This window comes from Schistocerca nitens, chromosome 1, assembly GCF_023898315.1.
Source record: "Schistocerca nitens isolate TAMUIC-IGC-003100 chromosome 1, iqSchNite1.1, whole genome shotgun sequence".
NCBI classification, from domain to species: domain Eukaryota; kingdom Metazoa; phylum Arthropoda; class Insecta; order Orthoptera; family Acrididae; genus Schistocerca; species Schistocerca nitens.
This window is the reverse complement of record NC_064614.1, coordinates 273,678,970-273,705,349: the sequence shown is the minus strand read 5'-3', so window position 1 is coordinate 273,705,349 and position 26,380 is coordinate 273,678,970. Positions and strand designations below refer to the sequence as shown.

The 26,380-nt window shown below is 42.9% G+C and overlaps 1 protein-coding gene across 1 annotated transcript in view; it reads right to left on the bottom strand.

Annotated features, from left to right (window-relative positions):
• Nucleotides 1-26,380, bottom strand: part of LOC126248088 (uncharacterized) — a 237,304-nt gene that overhangs the window by 164,866 nt on the left and 46,058 nt on the right. Inside the window, exon 2 of the mRNA XM_049948752.1 lies at nucleotides 7,900-9,482. Coding sequence (XP_049804709.1) covers nucleotides 7,900-9,471 — 1,572 coding nt within the window. The 5' untranslated portion in view covers nucleotides 9,472-9,482. The remainder of the gene's footprint in view (nucleotides 1-7,899; nucleotides 9,483-26,380) is intronic.

Below are 26,380 nucleotides of genomic sequence, written 5' to 3'. Positions count from 1 at the left end.
GTTTGCAGTTGAATCTTTTGTAAGGTTTTGATTTGTTTATCAAGTAGAAATGTCTTTATGTTCTTTATTTTTGTTTTCTTATGACGATATCTGACAGAACAAAATCACAGAACTGATGACAAAGCAATATGCAACATTAACCACTGCAAAATGCAGGCCGCTATTTTCACAGCCATCTCTCCATTAAATAGAGGGAAAATTACAATAAAATGTATCTAATTATCTGGATTCATGGCAAGGACCACCTCCACTCTATCTCAATGAATCTCAATATCAGCACTTGAATCCAGTTTATCTGGATCTTCTCTACTCAGGGAGCAACTTGTTGATTACCACCTCTCAGCTGACTCTGTGCAGTCAAACTAGCAACCACCAACAGTACCTATATTTTGAAGCTTTCTCTCATTCTGTATTACCACTATCTCTTGATAGAACTGATGCCGCCCTGAGTGCCAAGCTGGAGTAATCCAAACATGATAGTAACCTCACCAAAGCCTTTACAGGCTGACAAAATTCTCTAAATTAGTCCAGCAACACATTTTTTGTGCCACTTATACTACCAAATCCATTACTACTGTGAACTAGTCAGTGACCAGTGTCGTTCTTATCAGCTGTACCTTAAAGAAACTCAATACAATCTACAACTGTGGCTTCCACCACTTTTTGCTATGCTTTGAGATGATATATATCTTTCCCAAAATCATGTCCTATCTACCAAAGCAGAATTCCATCATCCACTCAAACCTACAAAATATTGTAGGCCATCTTTACACCAATTATGGTCTCAATTTACAACTCTATGTCATTTCCATGTGAACAATTCTGTCCAACCGATGGACATAGTGCTGTCGAAGTCACAGGCAGTGCTGTCGAAGTCGCAGGCATTTTCTATTAGGTAGTGTCATGTGTGCAGACAGCCACATTATATACCCGCTGTGCTACAATTACTACGCAGCATTCAAAGAGGGGATGAAACCTAACCAGCTATCAACATGCGTGAATGCCCACCACCATGCAATGGCAAACCATAAAGGGTATACTGTAAACACACAGTCTAACACCTACGATCATGACACTCCTGCTCATTTTTATTATACTCTGTGCCAGCAGCATTCCAAGTGACCAGTAAGTTACACTTTTGAAAATGATATCAGATGAGTGCAAATTTTATCATTTATATTGATTTGTAACATACTGTTCACAATGGGAATAATACACAGTGCCATAAAAATGGGGAGTAACTAAAACGTGACACCCATTTATCTTTCTTCAGTTTCTTTAAGACCCTAAGAGGTATGAAATGGTACATTACAGACCTGCTTGTATACAACTGTCATGTAACCTACATGTATTTATTGAAGAATGACTTTTCTGTTCAGAATAAAAATAAGGCTGGTAAATAGCAAAAAACCTGTCCTTTTGCAGAAAGATGTTTCCTACTCCTACTCAACAACTGAAGTTCTGTTTAATACTCTCCCAGTTAAACCAGTGAATGTGGACATAGGAAACTTGTAAGGAATGCAATATCTACATTATTTAACATATCAAATAAGCCGACACAACTGTACCCGAAGGGACAACCACACATAAATGTGATGATAAAATGTCCAAAATAAGAAAACTGTTTCCCAATATGAAAGAAACCAATTCCACTATTGTTGCTACATCTGAGCCACAAACGGCAAGACTTTTCAACACTTTTTTTCAATCAAAGGTAGTTACATTCACATAAACATTTGTGCACTGGAAAGTCAAGTGTAAGGACATGCAAATCATTTGACTCCATACAAAAGTATTAACTGCCAAGGAAAGTACCTACCATAATACAAAGGACGTTCAATAAGTAATGCAACACTTTGTTTTCCCTAAGCCAATTTCGGTTAAAAATGCACAATTTGTTGTGAGACATTGTGGAATATTCCCACTTTATCTCTTACAGTTTCATGAAGTTCCAACAGGTGATGGCACTACACGTAGCCTTCAAAATGGTGTCTGTTATGGAGAGGCATTTAAAGCAGAGAGCCATCACTTAATTTCTTTTGGTGGAAAACCAGTGCATCGCTGATATTCATAAGCAATTGTAGAATGTCTGCAGATGCCTGGCAATGACAAAAAAACACGGTGACCCATTGTGTGAGGTGTCTGTTATCATCGCAACGAAGTCGAGCAAACTTGTTCAATCTCCTGTGTGCTGGCCAGCTGCACACAGTAGTGACCCCTGCAATGTTGTAATGTCCGGACACTCTCATTCGAGGTGATCAGCAGATCACAATCAGACACCTTGTTGCACAACTAGACACAAATGTTGGTAGTGCCGACACACTCATACACCGAATGGGGTACTCAAAGGGGGTTCCTCACTGGCTAACAGAAGACCATGAAGAGCAATGAAGGGCTATCTGTGTGGAATTGCTTGCAAGTTACTAGGCTGACTGTGACAATCTTTTGTTGAACATTGTCACAGGCAATGAAACATGGGTTCACCACCTTGAATAGGAGGCAAAATGGCAATCCAGGATGTGGTGCCACACCACCTGCCCTCCAAAGAAAAAGTTTACAGTCGCATCCTCAGCAGTAAAGTCATGGTGACCGTCTTCTGGAACTCTGAAGGGGTTACTCTGTTTGATATCCTCCCTCATGGTGCAACAACAAATTGTGAAGTTTACTGTGCCGCTCTCAGGAAATTGAAGAAACGACTTCAGAGTGTTCGCTGCCACAAAAACGCAAACAAACTTCTCCTTCTTCATGACAACACAAGGCCTCACACTAGTCTGCACACCCCAGAGGAGCTCACAAATATTCACTGGATTGTTCTCTTTCGTCCGCCCTACAGCCCAGATCTCTCACCTTCCAGCTTCAATGTTGATCAGTTGAGTGGTACCATGCACGCATATAGGCCCTCAAGTAAGGTGGCATAAGGATGTTGTTTTGAAAACAGACTATGCTGAAAAATGGGGTTTTGTAGACAATATGGTGTATTGGAATCTTGAATAAAAAGAATCTGCTTTCAGAACAAAATATTACTTACTGAATGTGCCTTGTAAGAACAGACAACAATAGAAATGTATGCTTACATTCTGAGTGTGTATAATCTCTCAATTTCAGAAGTACAAGCTGCAATTATACACATATGAAAGAATTATACACATATGAGAGAATTATACACATATGAAAGAATTTCCTCATGAATAAGTTTTAGCATATGATCCAGAATCAGTGAGATTCTGGCTGTTTCACATTTATTTCACAATCATTCATGTCTTTCAATAATTTACTAATGCTCAGAAGGCAAAACTACCATAACTATTTCATTAAATAAGTAGAAAAGTAATAAGAAATGAACGTTAATCCTAATACTGTTTTCTTACCGCTAAGTACACTAGTGTTGCTCCAATGGTCAGACAGTAACAATTTTCACAGCAGTGAGTGTTAGGACTGTATTGGTTTCGCTTTGGAAAACCACAACACCAAAGATTTCAGCAGTTTTTTTCAGTAACTGAACCACTTGTATCTCACTCGCTAACATATCATTTATTCTCAAAATCCCTCTAGCCAAAACTCTCCCTAGTCGACTTTCCATTCTTTATCCTTACCTTTCCCACACTATTCCCTTCATGTCCAAATCGTCGTCTCTATTTTCCAATTTCCGCACCGCACCTCCTTTATTGTGGCAACCATCACATATTGCAGTCATTTTAAAACTGCCACCGTGAGCCAGCTATCTTCTCTTCTCCTGCCTATTTACTCAATCCCCTTGCAGGCAAATCTAGCCCCCCCCCCCCACCCACCCAGTTGCCAGAAACACTAGTTCCCTTTCCTCTCACTCCTGTCAGCCTGAGGACCAACTCATAAGTAGTGTTGTTATGACCATAAGTGAGTGGATTGTTTTGTATCTGTGTACTCATGTGTGTGTTTAAACCAGAAAAAGAGTAGTAACTCAAAAGATGCAAAACCTGCACTGTTACATGTATCTATATGTTGCACATCAATTAGTAATGGATGAGTGGTTGCCTTTCCTCATTTTTGTGTATTATTGCCATGCTGGAATATCCATGACTGTAATATTGCACCACATAAGGGAACAGGCGCGGCTCGTGGTTTATATACTGGGGAAGGCTGCGGTATTTATCGATCGGAGCCAACATAGACTTCGGGTTACACTACAGATTAGTCTGACATAAACAACTTAGAATTCAGGGGGAGGGGGATGGGCAGATCACTCTCTACCCATAATTTTACATACTGTATCTTCTATAATCAGGTATTAAATATCATTAGAAGCTAACTTCGAGTTAAAATCTTTGGTTAGTGCTTTTATACGTCATCATTATATTTTCTGACACTTTGCAGCAAATCATATGAAAAGACGCGTTTCGGAGAGATCTTTAATGCGATGAATGTTAACTTTGTGGTTGCTTAATATTTTTGGTGTTTTCAGTTCTAAACTTAAGGCGTTTATTGTGGTTTACCTCCAAAGCTCGAAGTTTACGAATTCGCATGACGATACTGTGATGTTTTGGTGATGTTACAGGTCTTGTGCTGTGATTGGGTGGCATGAGCAATCCATGAAACTGCCATATTAATTCACATGTTTGAGAAGCAAACATGTTAGTATTTATTGTGTATTATGAAAATACGCATTTATGTGAAGTAACGCATTAAAGATCTCTCCAAAATACATCATTTTTAGTACGGTTTGTTGTGCTAAAGTACACAAAATGTGACACTGTAGCGCAACACACTGTACCGGTACCAAAAGTGATTTGTTTCGGAAAATGTCATCACGTTTATGACTGGCTAAACATGACACTACCCTTTTTTTACTCATTTCACTTAATAGGCTAAGTAGGACTTAATATAAAGAAATTAACTCTTATCAATTATGAATGCACTTTTGCTTACCTCAATTTATTTGTTTATAGACGGAGTCAGCTCGTCTCCCCTTCTGCACAGCAAAATGGTCTATGACCATTTCATTGAAATTTGGCTGATTCAGTAATTCTTTTTCTAGGGAACACATTGCAAGCATACAAAGTCTGTCCTCATTGATAGTGTTGCGCATGAATGTTTTCACTCGCTTTAACATAGAGAAGCAGCTTTCTGCCTCTCCGGTCGTCATAGGGAAGGTTACTATTGTTTGCAGAAGTTTTACACTTTGAGGAAAAGCTTTAGCCAGATTGTTATCGTAAAGAAAGTTCAACAAGGTCAAAGCACCTGACGCCTTCATAAAATCTTTTCGGCTGTACAACACGTTCAGTTCATGACATAGATCTGAAGACTGTAAATTGAACAAATTAACAGCTATTTTAAGCTCTTTTTCTGAAAAAATAGTTTCATGTTTTGCAAACAACGATGGATCAAACAGCTGTGCAATGGATAAGTGATCATTGAAACTGAATCGTTCTCTGATCTGCGTTGTGATGAGATCGCAAACGTTTCGTGCAAACACTAATCTTGATTCTGTGAAACGTCCCCGTTTTGCAGTTGGTACTACCTGTTCCCAGTGATCGTCAGTTTCAAGTGAGATATTGGTGTTCTGTGCAAGTGAGGCCCTAATTTGCTGGATAGAATCTGCAAAGTGCGATACATATTCAACAGTTTTCACTGCATCAATATTCCTCTGCTGCAGTTGATTAAAGAGAATGTCACAATGAGGCATGACTGTATTAAAAAAATTTAACCAGAAGAGGAAATCTTCGTCTTGCAGGAAACCCTTCAGTCCTGTGGCCTTGTTTATTGTCTTGTAATCACTGGCATCTTCATCAATAATTCTTTCTAGGCACTTAACAATTTCCTTTTGGTATTTGTACACAGTGGTTACGCTCCGTAATTTAAAATTCCATCTGATGGACTGAGGACAGGTAGGAATATGCTTCTTCACTATTTCGTCAAGAAGGTGGAAATTCCTTCTTCCAAGTTGCTAAAGAAGATCCGCACTTGTTTACTGCCCGTCACACAACGTTCAACAATTAAATTTAACTGATGGGCGTAACAGCGAACAAAGTGAGCATTCCTGCACATTTCTCTAATTCTAGTTTGAACTCCACTTTTATGGCCACTCATAACAGGACCACGGTCGTAACACTGAGCTATCGGTTTTTCAAGTGTTTCATGTACATTCATTTTCTCTAGCTCGCAGAGAACAGCCGCAGTTACATCACCTGCACTGTGACTTTTTGGGCGTACAAAGGAAATAAATCTCATTTATTTGTCCCAGTAGCTCATAGCAAATTATTAGGACCAATTGTGACAAATTTGCACAGTCAGTAGTTTCATCAACTTCTATTGCGAGAAAGTTTGCCTTTGACAGTTCACTCCTGATGAGATTGAGGCGTACCTCATAAATTGATTCCAGGAGTTCATTTTGAATTGTCTTCGATAGGCCTAAGAAAACACAGTTTTCTGATTTCTCAATGTGCTGCTTCAAGGCGCAGTCCAGTTCTGCCATAAGACTGACTAATCCTCGAAAAATTCCTGGGTTTTTGGAATCTTCTGTTTCGTTGTGGCCCCTTAAGGCAAGCTCGAATTAGCTGCAAAATTTAATACAGTCTATCAGTTTACCAAGAATATACCGATTTTTGATACATTTTCATTATAATCTTTATATTACGGCGGTAAGCACTGTCTAATTGGCACATAATGTCCACTTTCCCTAACATTGAAAACTCAATGAAACCATTTAAACATTTTTGGCTGGAATTATGTTTTTTCACCTTCGCGTGAAAATTCTTTAAGTCAGTGATACCAGTTTCAGTCCAGGCACTATCAGTACTATTTGTAAGAAGACAGGTGAAACAGAAAAATGCACAACCACTCAGCTGCATCGTACATTGCTCTATTAAAACTGTGTTTGTATCCTTGCCTAGATTTGCACTGTTTCTGTTCTTGATTGATCATTAGATCAGGTCTGGGTGCATCAAGTTCTTTCACTTTCATCCTATGGCCGTGTTCCAAGTTTTTACCTATTAAATTGCACATTGAATTCATATTGCACTGGTTTCACACTTGCAATATGTCGCAGATATTCACAAGCAAGTAAAACTTACTAAAATCTTGCAAAATACACTCCAAAAAAGAAACTTTATAATATCACACGGTATCAACAAAAGCAGTCAGCATCAGCAAGCGAGGAAAGTAAAGTAATGGGACAAATTTCGCGCACTTTGTCCTCTAATCACTTATGAAACTCTCGCTAGATGGCAGTACTGTTATGTTACTGTAGTCTAGTGCATTCTGGCAGGTTATTTGCAAACTTATTCTAAATATTGATAAAATAGCCAATGGCAGAAAAAAAAAACAACTACGTAAAACATTATCAAAACAATAATACTAAATGTCAATTAATGACGCATTGAAGCATAGTAGAGATGTGCAGAGACAGAAATTGGATAGCGAAGTTTCGGCCACTCTACATTCCTTTATTACATAGATAGTGGAATGTGAAAAACGTGTGGTGGTTGGTATGACACCCTTAGGCTGCAAGCTCTGAGCCTTCGGGTCGCCCATAAAGAGCAGTACTATGTAGAAGCCACGCCCCCAAACCGCTACTACATGCAGTTTACGGACGTTCCAAGGCACAGCCTAAACACTACGAAGCGTTTCGAAAACATCTATCGATACAAACAGTTCCAAAAATGTTGACCGTCGTTATTTTAATCTGAATGGGAAATATTCGAAATTCGTCCTGATAATTTAAATTATGTAATACGTTCTTGCGAAATTTACTTTAACATATATTTTGGGGCGGCTCCACCTCAGAGCCTTTAATTACGAGCCGCGCCAGTAAGGGAATAATTCTATCATACAAAATAATACGTACAACGGAATACTCTTACATAAAATTATATCCACAGAAATTTCAAAATTAATAATATTTGAATAATGATACAGAACACTTACCTCCTGCATAAATGGAATATTCTTCATGTCTTTTTCATTGTACTGTATTTCATGTTCACCACGCTTTGATTTCATAAAATTTCGGCATTTGTCTAACTCTGCACATGCTTTAGTGAGGCTGTATTTATTTTTCATCAAATATTCTTGCAAAACTACTATACGTATTTTTCTGTAACGGGATTTTAGGTAATTTAAACTTAACTCAGACTCTTTTTCATCATTTTTTTTTTCTTCAAAGAAGTACTTAAAAGGATCAGGAAAAATTTCCAGAAACTCTTCAATTTTGAAATTCTTGAGATACTTCTCTCTAATTTCCATTACTTTCATTCGTTCCTCATACTCTGCTAATGTTGGATACTTGCCACTTTCTAAAGTGTCACTAACAAATTTTTTCATTGCGTCTTCATCATCTGCAATCTGTTCACAGGTCTCTCTTATATAAGTTGGATCAGCATTTGGAAATATAGCAAGCAGATTAGTATAATTTTCATCTATTATCATTTTCTTTTCTTCTTCTGTTCTTCCAGAAAGTTTCTGGTTTTCTGCTTGCTCCCCTTCTTGTTCACTGCTATCTCCAGCTTTTGGGTAACCATTTTCCAATAAACCTGATATAGTATTACTTAACCAGTCGGCATCTTGTGAACATTTATCGCATATGGCTCTCAGAAAATCCTTCTGAGCATCAGGGAAAATTTCAATGAGAGAATTGTAATATGCTTGTTTCTTTTCATCATCCACCCCATTAATGTCAATGCATACAACATCGCTGTCATCAAGTTGAGGAGGAGCAAGTAAATCATCATAGTTTGCAGTAGATGGTCCAGGCAGCGTCAAATCAACTGGAAGGTTCCTGTCAAGTGTGTTCTTATGATTTCCATTTCCAGTATGTCTTGGAACTGTAGGATCCCAAAAAGAGGTTGATGGTTCATTACTTACTTCATCCCTCTGTCTTGCATTGACATTCTTAACTGGTTCAGAACTAGGATCCATCACATCTGGATCAGAAAGTTCAGGTTCATCTTCAGATGAGAATGCAAATCCTTCATTTTCCCACAAATATTCCTTAATTTCATTAAACTTGTCACTTTCTGAACTAACATCACTAACTGAATCACTTCTATTCACCAAATTACACTGATCTAAAACTACATCCAGCCCATCTGCTATGGTAACTTTGTCACTCTCTGCTGGACGAGAATCACTATGTGTTGACACACCAACATTCTCAGTCTTGTTGTCTTCATTTGCATCACTCTTAACATGAATTTTAGAAGGCTTTTTTGGTGGAATTCCTGATGTAGATGGTTGATTACGATCAGCATCATAGTTTCTTTTCCTAGCTCTCTTAGGTAACTCTTCAGTGGCCTCACCAGCAGTGTCTTTGTCTTCCCTTACATGGTCTAAAAATTTGAGCACAACTCTCTGTACCCTCTTTGGGTCATCAAAGAAAGTTTCAAGTGATGAATATATCTCATCAATATTTCTCTCTGGAATGATTCTTTGAATATGCATGGCTTCTTCCATCAATTTTTCCCTTGTTTGTCCCTGCTGAAGTAGAAATGCTTCTGCCATTTTGTTGATTTCTGCAACAAAGAAAACAAAACAAATTTTATCTGCACAAAACATATATTTACTGTGTAAATACGCATCTCACCGCCTGTTTATCCTCATATCTTATGAAGTTTGTCTGTCGTAGCTAATGAACTCCTTGACACAAAACAAATGCTTTTCAAAAATGTTAATGATTAATGAAAACTACCTCAGCTTTATTATGACACACTTATTGTACTACAACCGGTTTCATTCTTACAACGTCTTCAGGTTGCGGTGTTGTTTCATGATGTAAATGGTTTTGTTGTCATTGAGACAGGGTTGTAGCCTCTCCCCGATGTTATTCAATCTGTATATTGAGCAAGCAGTAAAGAAAACAAAAGAAAAATTTGGAGTAGGAATTAAAATCCATGGAGAAGAACTAAAAACATTGAGGTTCGCCAATGACATTGTAATTCTGTCAGAGACAGCAAAGGACCTGGAAGAGCAGTTGAATGGAATGGACAGTATCTTGAAAGGAGGATATAAGATGAACATCAACAAAAGTAAAACAAGAATAATGGAATGTAGTCGAATTAAAGTGGGTGATGTTGCAGGAATTAGATTAGGAAATGAGACACTTAAAGTAGTAAATGAGTATTGCTATTTGGGGAGCAAAATAACCTATGATGGTCGAAGTAGAGAGGATATAAAATGTAGACTGGCAATGGCAAGGAAAGTGTTTCTGAAGAAGAGAAATTTGTTAACATAGAGTATAGATTTAAGTGTCCGGAAGTCGTTTCTGAAAGTAGTATTTGTATGGAGTGTACCAATGTATGGAAGTGAAACATGGACGATAAATAGTTTAGACAAGAAGAGAATAGAAGATTCCAAAATGTGGTGCTACAGAAGAATGCTGAAGATTAGATGGGTAGATCACATAACTAATGAGGAGGTATTGAATAGAATTGGAGAGAAGAGAAATTTGTGGCACAACTTGGTAGGGCATATTCTAAGGCATCAAGGGATCACCAATTTAGTATTGGCGGGCAGCGTGGAGGGTAAAAATCGCAGAGGGAGACCAAGAGATGAGTACACTAAACAGATTCAGAAGGATGTAGGTTGTAGTAGGTACTGGGAGACCTTGCGCAGGATAGAGTAGCATGGAGAGCTGCATCAAATCAGTCTCTGGACTGAAGACTACGACAACAACAACAACAACATGCAATGTTAAGGACAAAGTCCAAAAACAATTATCACAAACATGCACCAATTGCCTTAAGGAAGTGTGGTGAGTAGGTATGGCACACTGCATATAGTAAACTGTATGCAGTTGAACTATACATAGCATGCCATGCCTGTTCACTGTACTTCCACCAGGTGGTTGGCAAAATATTTGTGATCATTGTTGCTGGATTTGGTCTGTAATATTACATACAACAACCAGACCACCTACATCACTACTGTAACACAACTCAGCAGCCTGAATATGCTCTAAGAATGAAACTGGTTGCAGGACAATAAAAGTGTCATAACACAGCTTCATCAATCTTTAAAATTAGTATCAGCTATGGTGCTCAACACTATCAAGATTATATCCTGTTTGAAAACTTATGAAATTGCGTATCCTACTGCAGCAGTGTGGTTTAATTTCTCCCGTAGCTCAGATACCTCACAAAGCATGAAAATTCATTACCTGGTCTAGGGAAACATACAACATAACTCATTCACAAAAATCCATAAAAACAATGTACTGCACATGTCCCTAACCTGGCCTCTATAGACTGTTAATCTACTATAAGCTTGTTTCTACCTTCACATCCAGATTCGCCAGTTACATGAGGAAAGCAATTTGAAAATTAATGGTATTAAATTTTCATACTGAAATACAGGCGCATACTTTTATAACCTACAGTTCTCTATGCAATTGTTAATCTCTCTTAATCTTTAGTTCACCTGAATTAAACATCTCTGTAACAGCTAGCAGCCATATCAAATCAACTATCTTCCAATTAGAAACTGTGAGAAGTGCAAAGGGAAGACTGCCACATGGTTGTGGTCTCCTTCATTGCCCTCAGTTAGTTTGGGAAGTCCAAGGTGAACCATTCCGAGTTCCAGAAATTCAACAACTGATGGTGTCTAGTGGACTAAAGGTCCAGCCCTGGGACCCCCCACTTCCAAAATCAGCATCCTGGTAGCCACCTTTGCGCCAAGTGGTCAGCATATTCATTCCCTGAGATCCCAACATATCCAGGGATCCAAACAACAAAGACTGGTCGTCCAGCTCAATGGAGGTTAGAAAGTAGATCCTGGATAGTCAAGACTAATGAGTGACGAGGGTAGCACTGGTCTATGGCCTGAAGGCTGCTCAGAGACTCGCTACAGATTACAAGCGCCCTGCAAGCGCAAAAATGAGCATGGCTAAGGGCTCGTTTGACGGCCACCAATTCAGCAGAGACACTGCTCTCCATTCAGCAAGGAATGTAGTTCACTGCCCCTTGCATTTGTGTATGTTCATTAATTAATCACTGCGCCGTCAGTGTACAGCACTTCTGAACCTAGAATGCATCGAGGACAGCCAGGAACAGATCGTGAAAAACAATGGGGTCAACTGACTCTTTCGGTCCCAAGCACAAATCAAGACAGATCAAGAGCAGGGTACACGCCATGGGGATGTACACGACTGGTCCCTGACAACAGGCAACAGTGGAGGACATTGGAGTTCACAGCAGGGACACTGTAGTCAAACTGCAATGGTGACTCCAGTTCCAAGTCTCTGCTGTAGGAGGTGGACCTACCTACTATGAAAAAGGTCACAGTTGTTTGCATGTTGAGGTGAGCGGCAAACATATATAGCATAACTGAATAGCTGTTGTTGGCACCTGATCTGTAGTGAAGGGACCTCAGCATCCACGAGTACGCTGTTCACAGGGTTAGATCAAAAGGCTCCTCTTGAAAGTTGGACTCCACAGTAATGTATCGGGTCTAGAGACCACAATGCTAAGGGTGGTGCCAAACCATACGCCAGACTCTGATAATCAAGATGGGATAGTATCAAAGCTTTATAAAGGTGCAGAAGAGTAGTGCGGTCTGCACCCCAGATGGTGTTACTGAGGCAGCAAAGAGTATTACGGTATAGCCGTACCTCTGCTTAAGTTAACAAAGATATTGAAGTCACGTCAGCCAGGTGTCAAAGACCACGCCAAACATTGACAAGTCTCCACCACATTGAGTAACTGGCCTTCGAGATATGGTTGTGGTTGTGGATAAACAGTATGACGGCAACAAAAGTGCACGTCATGTGTCTTGGTGGTGGAAAACTGAACAGCATGAGTGAGAGCCCATGACTGCACTTTTCCATGGTGCCCTGCAGTCACTGTTCAGCAACACCCACACTGAAGGAGCAATAGTGAAAGCAAAAATTGTCGGCATAGAAGGAGTGTGATACTGAAGACCCACAGTTGCTGCTAGAGCATCGATGCCCACTAAGAAGACAGGGAAACTTAATACAGAGCCCTGCAAGACCCCATTCTCTTGGATACTAGAGATACTGTGGAAAGCACTAACTCAAATGTACAAAATATGGTGCAACAAGAAGTTCTGGAGACAAATCAGAAGTGAGTCCTGGAGATGATACTCATGTAAGGTAGTGAGGATGCAGTGTTACCAAGTGATGTCATAAGTCTTTTGTAGGTTGAAGAAGGCAGTAATAAGGTGTTTGATGTTGGTCAAAACCTGTCTGGATTACAGACTCCAGGCAAATGAGATTATTGGAAGTGGAACAGCCTTGGTAAGAACCACCCTGGGACGGAGCCAAAAGGTCCCAAGACTCAAGAAACCACCACAGCCACCAGCTCACCATGCGTTCAAGCAACTTACAGAAAACACTTGTGAGACTAATTGGGTGATAGCTGTCCATCTCTGGGGGTTGCTTATCCATTTCAGTACTGGGACAACGATGCTCTCGCACCATTAAGATGGGAGCTCACCCTTGCTCCAAATACAGCTGTAGATGGTAAGGAGATGATGCTGACAATCCATTGATTGGTGTTTGAGCATTTGGGTGAGGATGTGGTCTGAGGCTGTACCAGGGTGAAGGGCTAAGGCACTGAAGAATTCCCACTCACTGGGTGGAGCATTATAGGGCTCCAGGTGGTGTGTAGTGAAAAGGACACAAAAGGCAGGTTGATAGTTCTCAGTGTGGAGAGCATAAAGGAGAGAAAAATGTTTTGGCTACAACATCTGGGTCACTGAAAACAGCACAATTCACAAAATACCAAATACACCTGCAGAGGACCGGTATCCATCCACAGAGGCATCTGATCTTCATCCAACCTGGTGAAAGAGGCATACGTGACCCAATGGTTGGAACATACCGTTCCCAGCGTTCTTGTTTCCATCGTTTTATTAAGTGGCAGCCTTGGGCACTGACATGTTTAAAGGCAATGAGGTATTCAATCGATGAATGCCACTTATGCCATGATCTCTTTTTCAAGGTCCACCAAGGTACTATTTACTGACGGGAGGATTCCAAATAAGATGGGGTCCATAAGTCGGCTGCCAATAGAATGGCTGCTGTTGCGTTTCGTTCTGGAGAGCCTCGTCAAAGCCTCCATTTAGTGGGGGGGAGGGGGGGGGGTCAGTACAACAGTGAAGGGCGAAGCATCCCAGTCAGCACTATGGAGAGCCTATATAGATGGGAGTCAAGGAAAACGGTGAGGGAGGGACAGGAAGTTGGTAAGTGCTCACTACCACACAGGTCGTAGAGGACCCTCCAGTGGTTGGATGAGAGAAGACCAGAGTTGCAAATAGAAAGATCAATGGCCGAGTAAGTTCCACATCCCACACTGAAGTATATGGAGGCACCAGTATTCAAGAGAGAGAGAGAGAGTAGGGACCTGCCAGGAAGTTTTCGATGTCTTTACCACTGACATCGGGAGGGAGATAAACATTGCAAATGGTAAGATCCTGAAATACTCCTGCCCCAACGTCACAGCCTCCAAAGTTTCATCAAGTAGCCCAAGTTCACTATATATATAGAGTTTAGAACATATGTGCAAACTCCACCTCATACCCCATCATAATCGGCACGATTCTTAAAATATCCCCAGCAGCCACAAAGGACAGGGGTCTACATTGCTGGAAACCGTTTCCTCAAGGGCAATGCAGAAAGCAGGGGAGGACCTTAAAGGAAGTTGCAGCTCAACAAGGTGGTGGAAAAATCCACTACAGTTCCACTGTAGACTCGTGCTGTTGTTAAACTGGGAGAACATCAAAGGGCCAAACAGGTAGTGTCACCTGCGGCCACAAGTTGAGATGTGGTGATGGCAACACACATGGAACCTGAGAAAGTGTGGTGCAATCTGGGGCCTCAGAGACCACCAGGACTGCTGCTGCTGCTGCAGCCACAGCAGCGGCATCATATGTGGCATCCTGTGGTGTGAAGACCAGCTGAATTTCCTTCATCTAATTTTTTTGTCTTCTCCTTCGTGGGTTTGGACAACTTTCTTGGGTTAATTTCAGAGACACAAGAAGACCATGAAGCCCTACAAATAGCAGCCTATGGCTCCTTCAGCCACTGGCTCTGGAAGGGAGTATCCCGAGCAACCCCTTCCTGGTGTTAGAAGCCGGATGAGTGTGATGCATCTCCGGCTGGGGTATGGAGATCAGCTTCCCCTGAGGGTTGGGAGCCACTGCTCCCCCACTGGTTGTGAGGGAAGCAGCAAGACGAGAGCCCCCAACCATCAGAGGGGCAAGCGTGGTCGAGCAGCTCTGATGACTTGCTGTAGGGTGCATAATGGAGGACTGTGCCACCGGCAGCAACATGGTCACAACTGTAGCATATGACATAGTCATGCATGAAGGATTAGACGCGTTCTTGAGCCTTATACTCCAGTATTTTTTCTCCCTTAAAGAAACAATGCAGTCTCGTGAGCACAGAGAATGATGCTCTCCACAGTGATGCAATTACGAGGAAAAGCACACGAAACGTTCGTGTGCAACAGTCGTACAGCCGTCCACAGTCCTGACAGGCTGGGCTCACATTTCAATGCGTAGAAATGGGGGGGGGGGGGGCATAACATACAGTTTCATGACACACTGGTATACCATCACCTTGACCTTTTCACGCATGGATCCTCATTAACAGTTGAGATTGGGGCACTGTGTTAAACACTTTGCAGAAATCTAAGAATATGCAATGTGTCAGAGGAATTCCACACAAGGTTAACAAGGCTATCATGTGAGTGAAGTGCAAGGTAACTAATGTTTTCTGAATCTGTGCTGATTTGTGGACAGAAGCTTTTCTGTCTGAAGGAAATTAATTACACGCCAAGTTCAAACAAATCGAGATTCCACCTGGACATGCTGACTTCTTTGTTTTCAACTCCTTCAGTTGCTTATCTGCAACAATGACACCTATTATTATGTCATTCGTAGTCTGAGGGACAGTCGAATGATCCTGAAACGTGAATGATTTTTTGAATGTGAAATTTAAAACTTCAGCTTTCCTTTCACTGTCTTCTAATGCTGCATCAGACTGGTCTATGAGAGACTGGATAGAAGCCACAACACACTTAGTGATTTTTGGGTAGAACCAGAATTTGCTCAGATTCTCGGCAAGATCTTTCATTAGGTTATGATGGTGGAAGTTTTACACTTCACATAAACTGCATTATCTGACAGTTTTTTTTTTTTAAATTTATTTTCTAGTTTGTTTTTTCTAAGCCCTTTTTATATTCTCTGAAACTGTATTTTCTAATTGCCGTCCTACCTGCATCCACCACAATGGAGATTAGGTTACAATGCCACTACTTGGTGCTATCATTTGCCAAGAAAACAAAATTGAAAAAATTTTAATCACATCCTAAACGAAGCACAATTGTTACAGGCCTTGCCCTTTCCTGATAAAACTATGGCCAATGGGCACTGTTGTTGTCCTTTTATAAACTACATCTACATCTATATTCATCACATCACCGAGAAGTTCATGGCAGAGTGTACATCCCATTGTACCGGTTTTTAGGATTTCTTCCTGTTCCATTCACATATAGAGAACAGAAAGAATGTTTGAATTTCTCTGTGCATGCTGTTATCATTCTAATCTTGTCCTCATGACCCTTATGCGAGTGATAACTAGGGGGTGGTTGTACATTCCTAGAGTCATCATTAAAAGCCAATTCTTCCAACTTTGTTAGAAGACTTTCTCAGGATAGTTCTTGTCTATCTACAAGAGTCTCTCTCTTCAGTTCCTTCGGTATCTCTGTGACACTCTCCCATGGGTTAAACACACATGTGACCTTAGGTGCTGCCCATCTCTGTACAAGTTCATTAGATCTATGTGGTACAGGTCCCACACACTTTAACAATATTCTAGAACAGGTCGCAAGGGTGATTCATACGCAATCTCCCTTGTAGACCGATTGCACTTCCCCAGTATTCTACCAACAAACCAAAGTCTACCATCTGCTTTACCCACAACTGGGCCTAGGTGAACATTCCATTTCATATCCCAACGAAGTGATACACCTGGGGATTAGTATAAGTTGGCTGATACCAACAGTGACACATTGATATTATAGTCATAGGATACTACCTTTCTTTGTATTGTTAAGTGGACAATTTCAGCTTTCTGAACATTTAGAGCAAGTTGCCAATCTCTGCAACAGGTTGAAATCTTATCGAGATCTGACTGAATATTTATGCAGCTTCTTTCAGATAGTATTTCATTATAACTGCATCATCTGCAAAAAGTCTGAGGTTACTTTTAATATTGTCCACAAGTTCATTAACATACAACAAGAATAACAAGGGTCCCAACACACTTTCCTGGGGCACACCCAAAGTTACTTCTACATCTGACAATGATCCATCCAAGATCATATGCTGCATCCTTCCTAACTGAAGTCCTCAACCCAGTCACAAATCTCATTTGATACCCCATATGAACATACTTTTCACGATGAGCATAGGTGTGGTACTGAGCCAAACACTTTTTGTAAATCAAGAATTACTGCATCTACCTGATGGGCTTGACCCAAAGCTTTCAGTATGTCATGTGAGAAAAGTCTAAGTTGGGTTTCGCATGATGGATGTTTTCGAAAACCATGCTGGTTGGCTTGGATGGGGTCATTCTGTTCAAGATATCTCATTATGTTTGAGTTCAGAATATGTTTCAAGTTTCTACAATAAACTGATAGCAAGGTTATTGGACAGTGGTTTGTACTTCACTTCTACTACCCTTCTTGTAGACAGGTGTGACCTCTGATTTCTTCCAAAAACTAGGCAAAGTTTTTTTTTTTTTTTTTTGTTCGAAGGATCTACAACAGACTTTAGCCAGAAAAGGGGAGAACTCAGCCGCAGTTTCAGTATAGACTCTGACAGGGACTCCATCAGGGCCTGGAGCTTCATTTGATTTAACAATTTCAGCTGTTTCTCAGAATGCTGACACGAAAACTGGTTTCACTCATATTTTCAGTAGTTCAAGGATTAAACTGCGGCAATTCTCCTGGGTCTTCCTTTGTAAAGCAACATTTGGAAATGGAGTTAAACATTTCAGCTTTTGCTTTGCTACGCTCACTGTTAGTTCCTGTGTCAGTTGCTAGGGACTGGACACTAATTTTGGTGACACTAACAGCCTTTACACACACCCAGAATTTCTTTGAGTTTTGTAAAACACCATTTGACAATATTCAGCTATGGTAATTACTGAAGGCTTCACATGTTGCTCTCTTGCCAGTCAAACATCTTTCATTTGGCATTTCTCTATCTATAGCCCTAAGATTTTTTTTAAACCTATTATCCAGTGATCTACGTTTCTTTAGAAGTTTCTTTACAGTGACTGAATACGAAGGAAGGTCCTTCCCATTATGAACTGTTCTGCTGCGTATACATCTATCCAGTGCACGGTCAACTATTCTTTTAAATTTGAACCATAGTTCCTCTACACACTCCTGCCCTATGCTGAAAGTTTCCCAAGTTCCTCACTGAGATATGATACTACTGATTCTTTATCTAGTTTACTGAATACATATATCTTTCTGCTTGGTTTAGTTGTCCTTTGTAATTTGGTAATCACTGCTGTCACAAATGTACCTTAGTTAGTGACACCAGTTTCAATATCAACATCCTCAAAGAGATCAGGTCCGTTTGTTGCCAGTAGATCCAATACAGCTGATCATTAGTGGGGTTCCAAACTATCTACTGTAGGTAGCTCTCAGAGAAGGCATTTAGTATTGTTTCACAGGTTGTCCTATCACGGCCACCACTAACAAACTGTAATTTTCCCAATTGATTGCTGGATGATTACAGCCTCCACTGATGATTACAGTATGATTCGAAAACACATCTATAAATGAACTGAGGTTCTCTCTAAAGTTTTCAGTTACATCAGGAAACGAGTCTGGTGGATAAAAGAAGGATCCAATTGTGGAATTTAAAATTTTACCAGCGAACTAAATATTCAAAAAGATTTCGGGCTTGCAGCTGGTCATCGTTAGCTTCCATCCACAATATTTCAACTGGACAACTGCCAGCCATCCTCAGTTGAGCCATCGAAGACTGACGAAGACGCCCTCCGTTCCGCAATATATAGCGTTTAGCAAGTATTCCATGCACGCGTCTAAACCATCACAGACAAGAATTTGGATGACGCGACGCTGTCGGTATTAAGTAAGGGTTTGAATTTTGCACCTACACCTAGAGCACCACCTTTGATAAGTTTTGTGAGTGGTTTTGAAGAAGCCGTACGACGCCTTCCTACGAAAACTGCAGAAGAATTAAAGAGGGAAACTTGCGTGCTCTTCTGAAAGCTCCTCCTCAACACAGTAACATAACCTCCGCAGAAAGGGCTGCACTGTGAAATCTCCAAGAAGATCCGGACGCTGTGGTACTGAAGGCCGATAAAGGCAATTTAACTGCACTGTTACCTCGTAGTTTGTATGTGGATAAGATGTATGGTCTACTAAGTGATTCAGCCAACAGGAAGACTGATAACGATCCCACAAGACGTGTGCAACGGAAGACATCTACACTCCCGAATTCTTCCTCATTGCCTCCAGAGACGATCGAGCGCTTAAGACCTCATGGCAGCGTACCTCCAAGACTGTATGGCCTTCCGAAGGTACATAAAGACGGACTACCCTTACAGCCAATAGTGAGCAATATTGGGGCCCCCACTTATGATTTAGCTAAACATCTTGCATCCTTGCTTAGGCCATTTGTGGGCAAATGTCCGCATCACATACGAAACTCTGCCGGTTTTATCAACAGACTGGGGGCTCTCTGCCTAAGTACTTCTGATCTTTTAGTTAGTTTTGACGTGGTGTCTCTTTTTACAAAGGTACCCCTCACAGACTCCTTGTCACTGATTGGCAATAAGTTTCAGATGGTAATCACTGCTTTGTTTCGCCACGCTCTCTCCTCAACATATTTTATGTTCAACCAAGAATTTTTTGAACACATTGACGGCATCACCATGGGTAGCCCCTTGTCTCCCTTGGTGGCCAACCTTTTTATGGAGGATTTTGAGGAGAGAGCACTTGAATCATCAGCCCTCAAACCAACTGTTTTTTGGAGGTACGTGGATGATACTTTTGTAGCGTGGCCTCAAGGAGAAGATAAATTAATGGAGTTTTTAGATCACCTCAACTCCATTCATGAGAACATTCGGTTTACCATGGAATTAGAGAAAAATGGTTGCCTCCCTTTCTTGTATGTGCTAGTTAGACGGAAGAGTGATGGCTCTCTGGGGCATTCAGTTTATCGAAAGCCCACACATACTGATTTGTATTTAAATTCGTCCAGTTGCCATCACCCATCGCAAACAATGAGTGTACAAAACACTTGTACACCGAGCTCATGTAGTGTCAGATGCAGATAGTTTGCCTGAAGAGCTTGCCCACCTGAAGAGGGTTTTCAAAGTGAGTGGATATTCTACCCAGCAAATTAGCATGGCACTTGCAATTAAGCCAAAGAAACAGAGAGTGGAGAAATAAGAGAGCACACCTACTAAGTCTTTAGCTTTTCTTCCCTTTGTTGGCAACATTTTCTTCAAAATTGCAAGAATCCTCCACGGTTTCGAAGTGAAAGTGATTTTCCGTCCACCATCGAAGATTTCCGACCTGCTGGCATCAGTGAAAGACGATCTGGTATTGCGGAAGGCGGGAATTTATAAAATACCTTGTCAGTGTGGCATGTCATATATAGGACAAACATTGCGAATGGCAGAAGAACGTTGCACTGAACATCAACGCTGTACTCGCCTTTTGCAACCTAGCAAGTCTTCAATTGCTGAGCATTGCATTTCCACTGGATACTCTATGGAGTACGACAAGACAACAATTTTGGCTACAGCAACATCCTTTTGGGACTCCGTCATAAAAGAATCAGTGGAAATTCGCATGACAGACAATCTTAAGAACCGTGACAATGGCTACCAGCTAGATAATGCGTGGAACCCCGTCATCTCTAAGATCTGCTCCAGACGAAGACGTCAGAGTACTCTGGTGGCCGCGGCAATTGACAATGCTGAAGACAGCCGAGTTCTGTAGTTCCACCAGTGAGGGCACTGCTGGTGGGCGGTGTGCTTCGTCTGTCAATACGATTTTGACACATACGCAGAATACTAGCTGAACGCTATATATTGCGGAACAGAGGGCGTCTTGGTCAGTCTTCGATGGCCCACCTGAGGATGGCTGGCAGTTGTCCAGTCGAAATATCATGGATGGAACCTAATGACGACTGGCTGCAAGCTGAAATCTTTTTGAATAAGGATCCAATTATCAATTTTATGCCTACCCCTGATACTGAGCCTAGCCCAAACAATCTCTCATGCAGCTTCAATTTCTATCTCAGCGAATTTGAGTTTCTTGTCTACTGCAAGAAATACACCATCTCCATTTCCCAGTAGCCTATCCTTTCGATATACACTTAAATTTTCCCCAAAAGTGTTCACTGCTATCAATTTGAGGGGTCAACCAAATTTCTGTACATAGTATTATGTGAGCTTCACTGTTTTTCAGGAGCATTTCAAACTCTAGCACTTTATTGATAATGTTTCAGCTGTTAACCACTATGATTTAAATACTCTCACCCATGGGAGGCATTTCTTTTGACCTTATACTAATAGTTCTGGGTTTTCTACAGCTATCAATTTCTGGAGTGGATGGAGAGATGGCCAATCTAAAAAACTCTTGTGTGCACCCTACATACAGCCAGAGACCTGGTGGCAGCCTCTGATGGATAATGCACACCTGACCATGTAGGGTGACCCTGCAGTTCTCAACCCTATGGTGCAAGTCCAGGAAGTGGCAATGTTGCTTGTCACAGAACCTCCAAAATCTCTGGTTCAGTCCTTCCACTCGACTCAGAACCAAGGTGGCATCATCAGTTCTGAGGGCAATGCTGCAAATTGTGAGCTTTGTTGCAGCTCCATGCACAAGTCTGGTCTTCTCAAACTTCTCTGTCAGTCACAGGAATGATCCAAGTATGACCTCGAATCTGAGATGACTGGCAGCATTTGCTCCAACGTGGACCACCATCCGCAGTTTTTGCACTCTGTTCTCTCAATGTGTGCCAGAATAGCCTCTAAAGCATGTTGAATGAGGCCCCCAGACATAAAAAATGAGTCTACCTGGTGTTGTTTCCTGTCCCTTGTTGTCATTTCTCTCTAAGAGATACTATCATTCGACAAAAGTTTGAACTGCCGACAATTAATAGACCCCCTACCATTTTATGTTCACTGCCACTTAATACTGGACAAAACAGATTTCCCCAAAATAGGTTTTTTTTTTTTTTTTTTGTGGTTTTCGGGCGCACAACTTCAATGGTCATTAGCGCCCTGACTACTCTAAGAATGCACCGCGAGGCACAAGTTGACAACAACAACTAAAAGGGAAAACACAATAAAAGACAGACTGACAGGCATAGGATTAAAAAACATCATCAAATGTCCTTAGCGAGGTTTGTCAAAGTGATAAAACAAAGAACACGAGCAGCTGCTCGTGGGTCATCCGCTAAAATGGCATCTAAAGTAGTAGGCAGGTTAAGATCGAGGCGCAGTGTTTTAAGATCGGGACAGGACATTAAAATGTGACGAACCGTCAGCAAGTGCCCACATGGGCAGAACGGCGCCGGCGCAGCCGTCAGCAGATGGCGATGGCTGAACCGGCAGTGTCCAATTCTTAACCTTGCTAAAACGACCTCCTCCCGCCGAGAAAGGCGTGAGGAGGACGTCCAAGCCACGGGAAGAGGTTTTAAGGCCCGAAGCTTGTTGTCGGTAAGTGCAGCCCAATCGGCATGCCACAGCGACACAACGCGCCGACAAATGACCCTGCTAAAATCGGACGAAGGGACACAACAAGAAGCTGTCCGAGGCTGGAGGACCGCAGCCTTGGCCGCGGCATCTGCAGCTTCGTTCCCAGGGATACCGACATGGCCAGGAACCCACATAAAGCTAACCGGCGTACCGACGTCCACCAGCTGCTGAAGAGAGCGTTGGATCCGGTGTACGAAAGGGTGAACCGGGTACGGATCACTGAGGCTCTGGATGGCGCTCAGGGAATCTGAGCAGACGACATAAGCAGAATGTCGGTGGCGGCAGATGTACAGAACAGCCTGGTAGAGGGCAAAGAGCTCAGCTGTGAAGACCGAACAATGGCCATGGAGCCGGTATTGGAAACTTTGTGCCCCGACAATAAAGGAACACCCGACCCCGTCATTGGTCTTAGAGCCATCCGTATAAATGAAAGTCATGTTGTTGAACTTCGAACGAAGTTCCAAAAAACGGGAGTGGTAGACCGAACCGGGGGTGACCTCTTTTGGGAGCGAGCTGAGGTCGAGGTGAACGCGGACCTGAGCCTGGAGCCAAGGTGGCGTGCGGCTCTCGCCCACTCGAAAGGTTGCAGGAAGTGAAAAATGAAGGTGTTGAAGGAGGCGACGAAAGCGAACTCCAGGGGGTAGCAAGGCAGAGACATACAACCCGTATTGAAGGTCAAGAGAGTCGTCAAAAAAGGAACGATAAGAAGGATGGTCGGGCATTGACAGTAGCCGACAGGCATACCGACAAAGCAGTATATCGCGCCGGTAGGTGAGTGGCAATTCGCCAGCGTCAGCATGAAGACTCTCTACGGGACTGGTATAAAATGCTCCGATCGCAAGTCGTAAACCCCGATGTTGTATGGAGTTGAGGCGGCGTAAGATGGATGGCCGTGCAGAGGAGTATACGAAGCTCCCATAATCCAGCTTGGAGCGGACGATCGACCGATATAGACGAAGTAGGACGGTTCGATCCGCTCCCCACGACATACCACTGAGAACACGGAGGACATTTAAAGAACGGGTACAACGGGCGGCCAAATATGACACATGTGGAGACCAGCTAAGTTTCCTGTCAAAGGTAAGGCCTAAAAATTTGATTGTCTCCACGAGTGGGAGAGCAACGGGACCGAGTCGTAAGGACGGTGGGAGAAACTCTTTGTAGCGCCAGAAGTTAATACAGACCGTCTTCTCGGCAGAAAAACGGAAGCCATTGGCGACACTCCAGGAGTAAAGACGGTCAAGAGAACGCTGAAGACAGCGCTCCAAGACACGTGGACACTGCGCGCTGCAATAGATGGTAAAATCGTCCACGAAAAGGGAGCCTGATACATCAGCTGGGAGGCAATCCATTATTGGATTGATCGCGATGGCGAAGAGAGCGACGCTCAAAACTGAGCCCTGTGGCACCCCATTCTCCTGGCGAAAGGTGTCGGACAGGACAGAACCCACACGTACCCGAAACTGTCGATCCATTAAAAAGGAACGAATAAAAAGAGGGAGGCGACCGCGAAAGCCCCACGTATGCATGGTGCGGAGAATGCCCGCCCTCCAACAGGTGTCGTAAGCCTTCTCCAAATCAAAGAACACAGCCGCGGTCGGGCGCTTCCGCAAGAAGTTATTCATGATGAAGGTCGACAAGGTAACCAGATGGTCGACAGCAGAGCGGCGCCTTCGAAATCCACATTGTACATTGGTAAGTAGGCGGCGAGACTCGAGCAGCCAAACCAATCGAGAGTTAACCATTCGCTCCATCACTTTACAGACACAGCTGGTAAGCGAGATAGGTCGATAACTGGAAGGCAAGTGCCTGTCCTTCCCCGGCTTAGGAATCGGGACAACAATAGACTCGCGCCAGCATGCGGGAACATGTCCCTCAATCCAGATGCGATTGTATGTACGAAGAAGAAAACCTTTACCCGCAGGAGAAAGGTTCTTCAGCATCTGAATATGAATAGAATCAGGCCCTGGAGCGGAGGACCGTGATCGGCCAAGTGCGGTTTCGAGTTCCCGCATGGTGAATGGGGCATTATAACTTTCACAATTCGAGGAGCGGAAGTCACGTGGCCTAGCCTCCTCTGCCTGTTTGCGGGGGAGGAAGGCAGGGTGGTAATGAGCGGAGCTCGAAACCTCGGCGAAAAAGCGGCCGAAGGCATTGGAGACAGCCTCAGGGGCCACAAGGACTTCATTCGCGACCTTCAAGCCAGAAATTGGGGAGTGGACCTTAGTGCCAGATAGCCGGCGCAGGCTACCCCAGACAACAGAAGAAGGAGTAGAACTGTTGAAGGTGCTGGTGAAAGCAGCCCAGCTGGCTTTCTTGCTTTCTTTAATAATACGACGACACTGAGCACGTAATCGTTTATAATTAATACAATTCGCCACTGTAGGGTGGCGTTGAAAGGTGCGTAAAGCACGTCGACGAGCACGTATAGCGTCCCTACATGCTGCGGTCCACCAGGGGACCGGTACGCGACGTGGAGAAGAGGTAGGGTGAGGGATGGAATATTCAGCAGCAGCGAGAATGACTTCCGTGAGGTGTGCGACCTGACGATCGCAGCTTGTGAAGGTTTGATCCTGAAAGGTCGCCCTGGAAGAGAAGAGCCCCCAGTCGGCCTTGGAGATGGTCCAACGAGAGGAGCACGGAGAGGGAGTATGCTGCAAGAGATGGATAATACACGGGAAGTGGTCGCTCGAATATGTATCAGCAAGGGCATACCACTCAAACCGGCGTGCAAGTTGGGGAGTACATATAGAGAGGTCTAAATGGGAATAGGTATGAGATGTGTCCGAAAGAAAAGTAGGGGCGCCAGTATTGAGGCAGACAAGATTGAGCTGGTTGAAAAGATCTGCTAACAAGGAGCCCCTCGGGCAGGATGCTGGAGAGCCCCAAAGAGGATGGTGGGCATTGAAGTCTCCAGTTAACAAAAACGGTGCAGGTAGCTGAGCAACAAGTTGCGTCATGTCTGCCCTGGTAACGGTAGATGACGATGGAGCGTAAACGGTACAAAAGGAAAACGTAAAAGTGGGGAGAGTAATGCGGATGGCAACTGCCTGCAGGCCGGTGTGCAACGTGATGGGATCGTAGTAAATATCATCCCGGACCAGCAACATAACCCCTCCATGAGCTGGGATACCTACCACAGGGGGTAGGTCAAAACGCACAGAGGTGTAGTGTGCCAAGGCAATTTGATCGCATGGGCGTAGCTTCGTTTCCTGGAGGGCTACGACGAGCGGACGATGCGAGCGGAGCAGCAACTTCAAGTCCTCTCGGTTGGAGCGAACGCTGCGAATATTCCAGTTAATAAGTGCCATCGGAAGAAAAGGAAGATGAGAGAAGGGGTCACCTCGAAGGCCGCTGAGGGCCTGGCTTCGAGCGAGCACTGCCGCCGCTATCAGTAGGCGGACAGTCATCGTCCATTGGTTCTATAGGTTCATCGGCCATCTTGGGAAGATGGCCGGGAGGGGGAGCTTCCTCCGCCGGTGAACGGCCAGATGTTCGGCTACCAGCGGTGCGGCCAGGCGAAAGGGATGACGGCCTGGGACGGCAACCGCTGGGTGGCGCAGGAGAAGAAATGCGCCGTGGCGGAGAAGGAGAACTGTGCTTCCTATTAGCCTTCTTGGATGGTCGTTTGGTGGA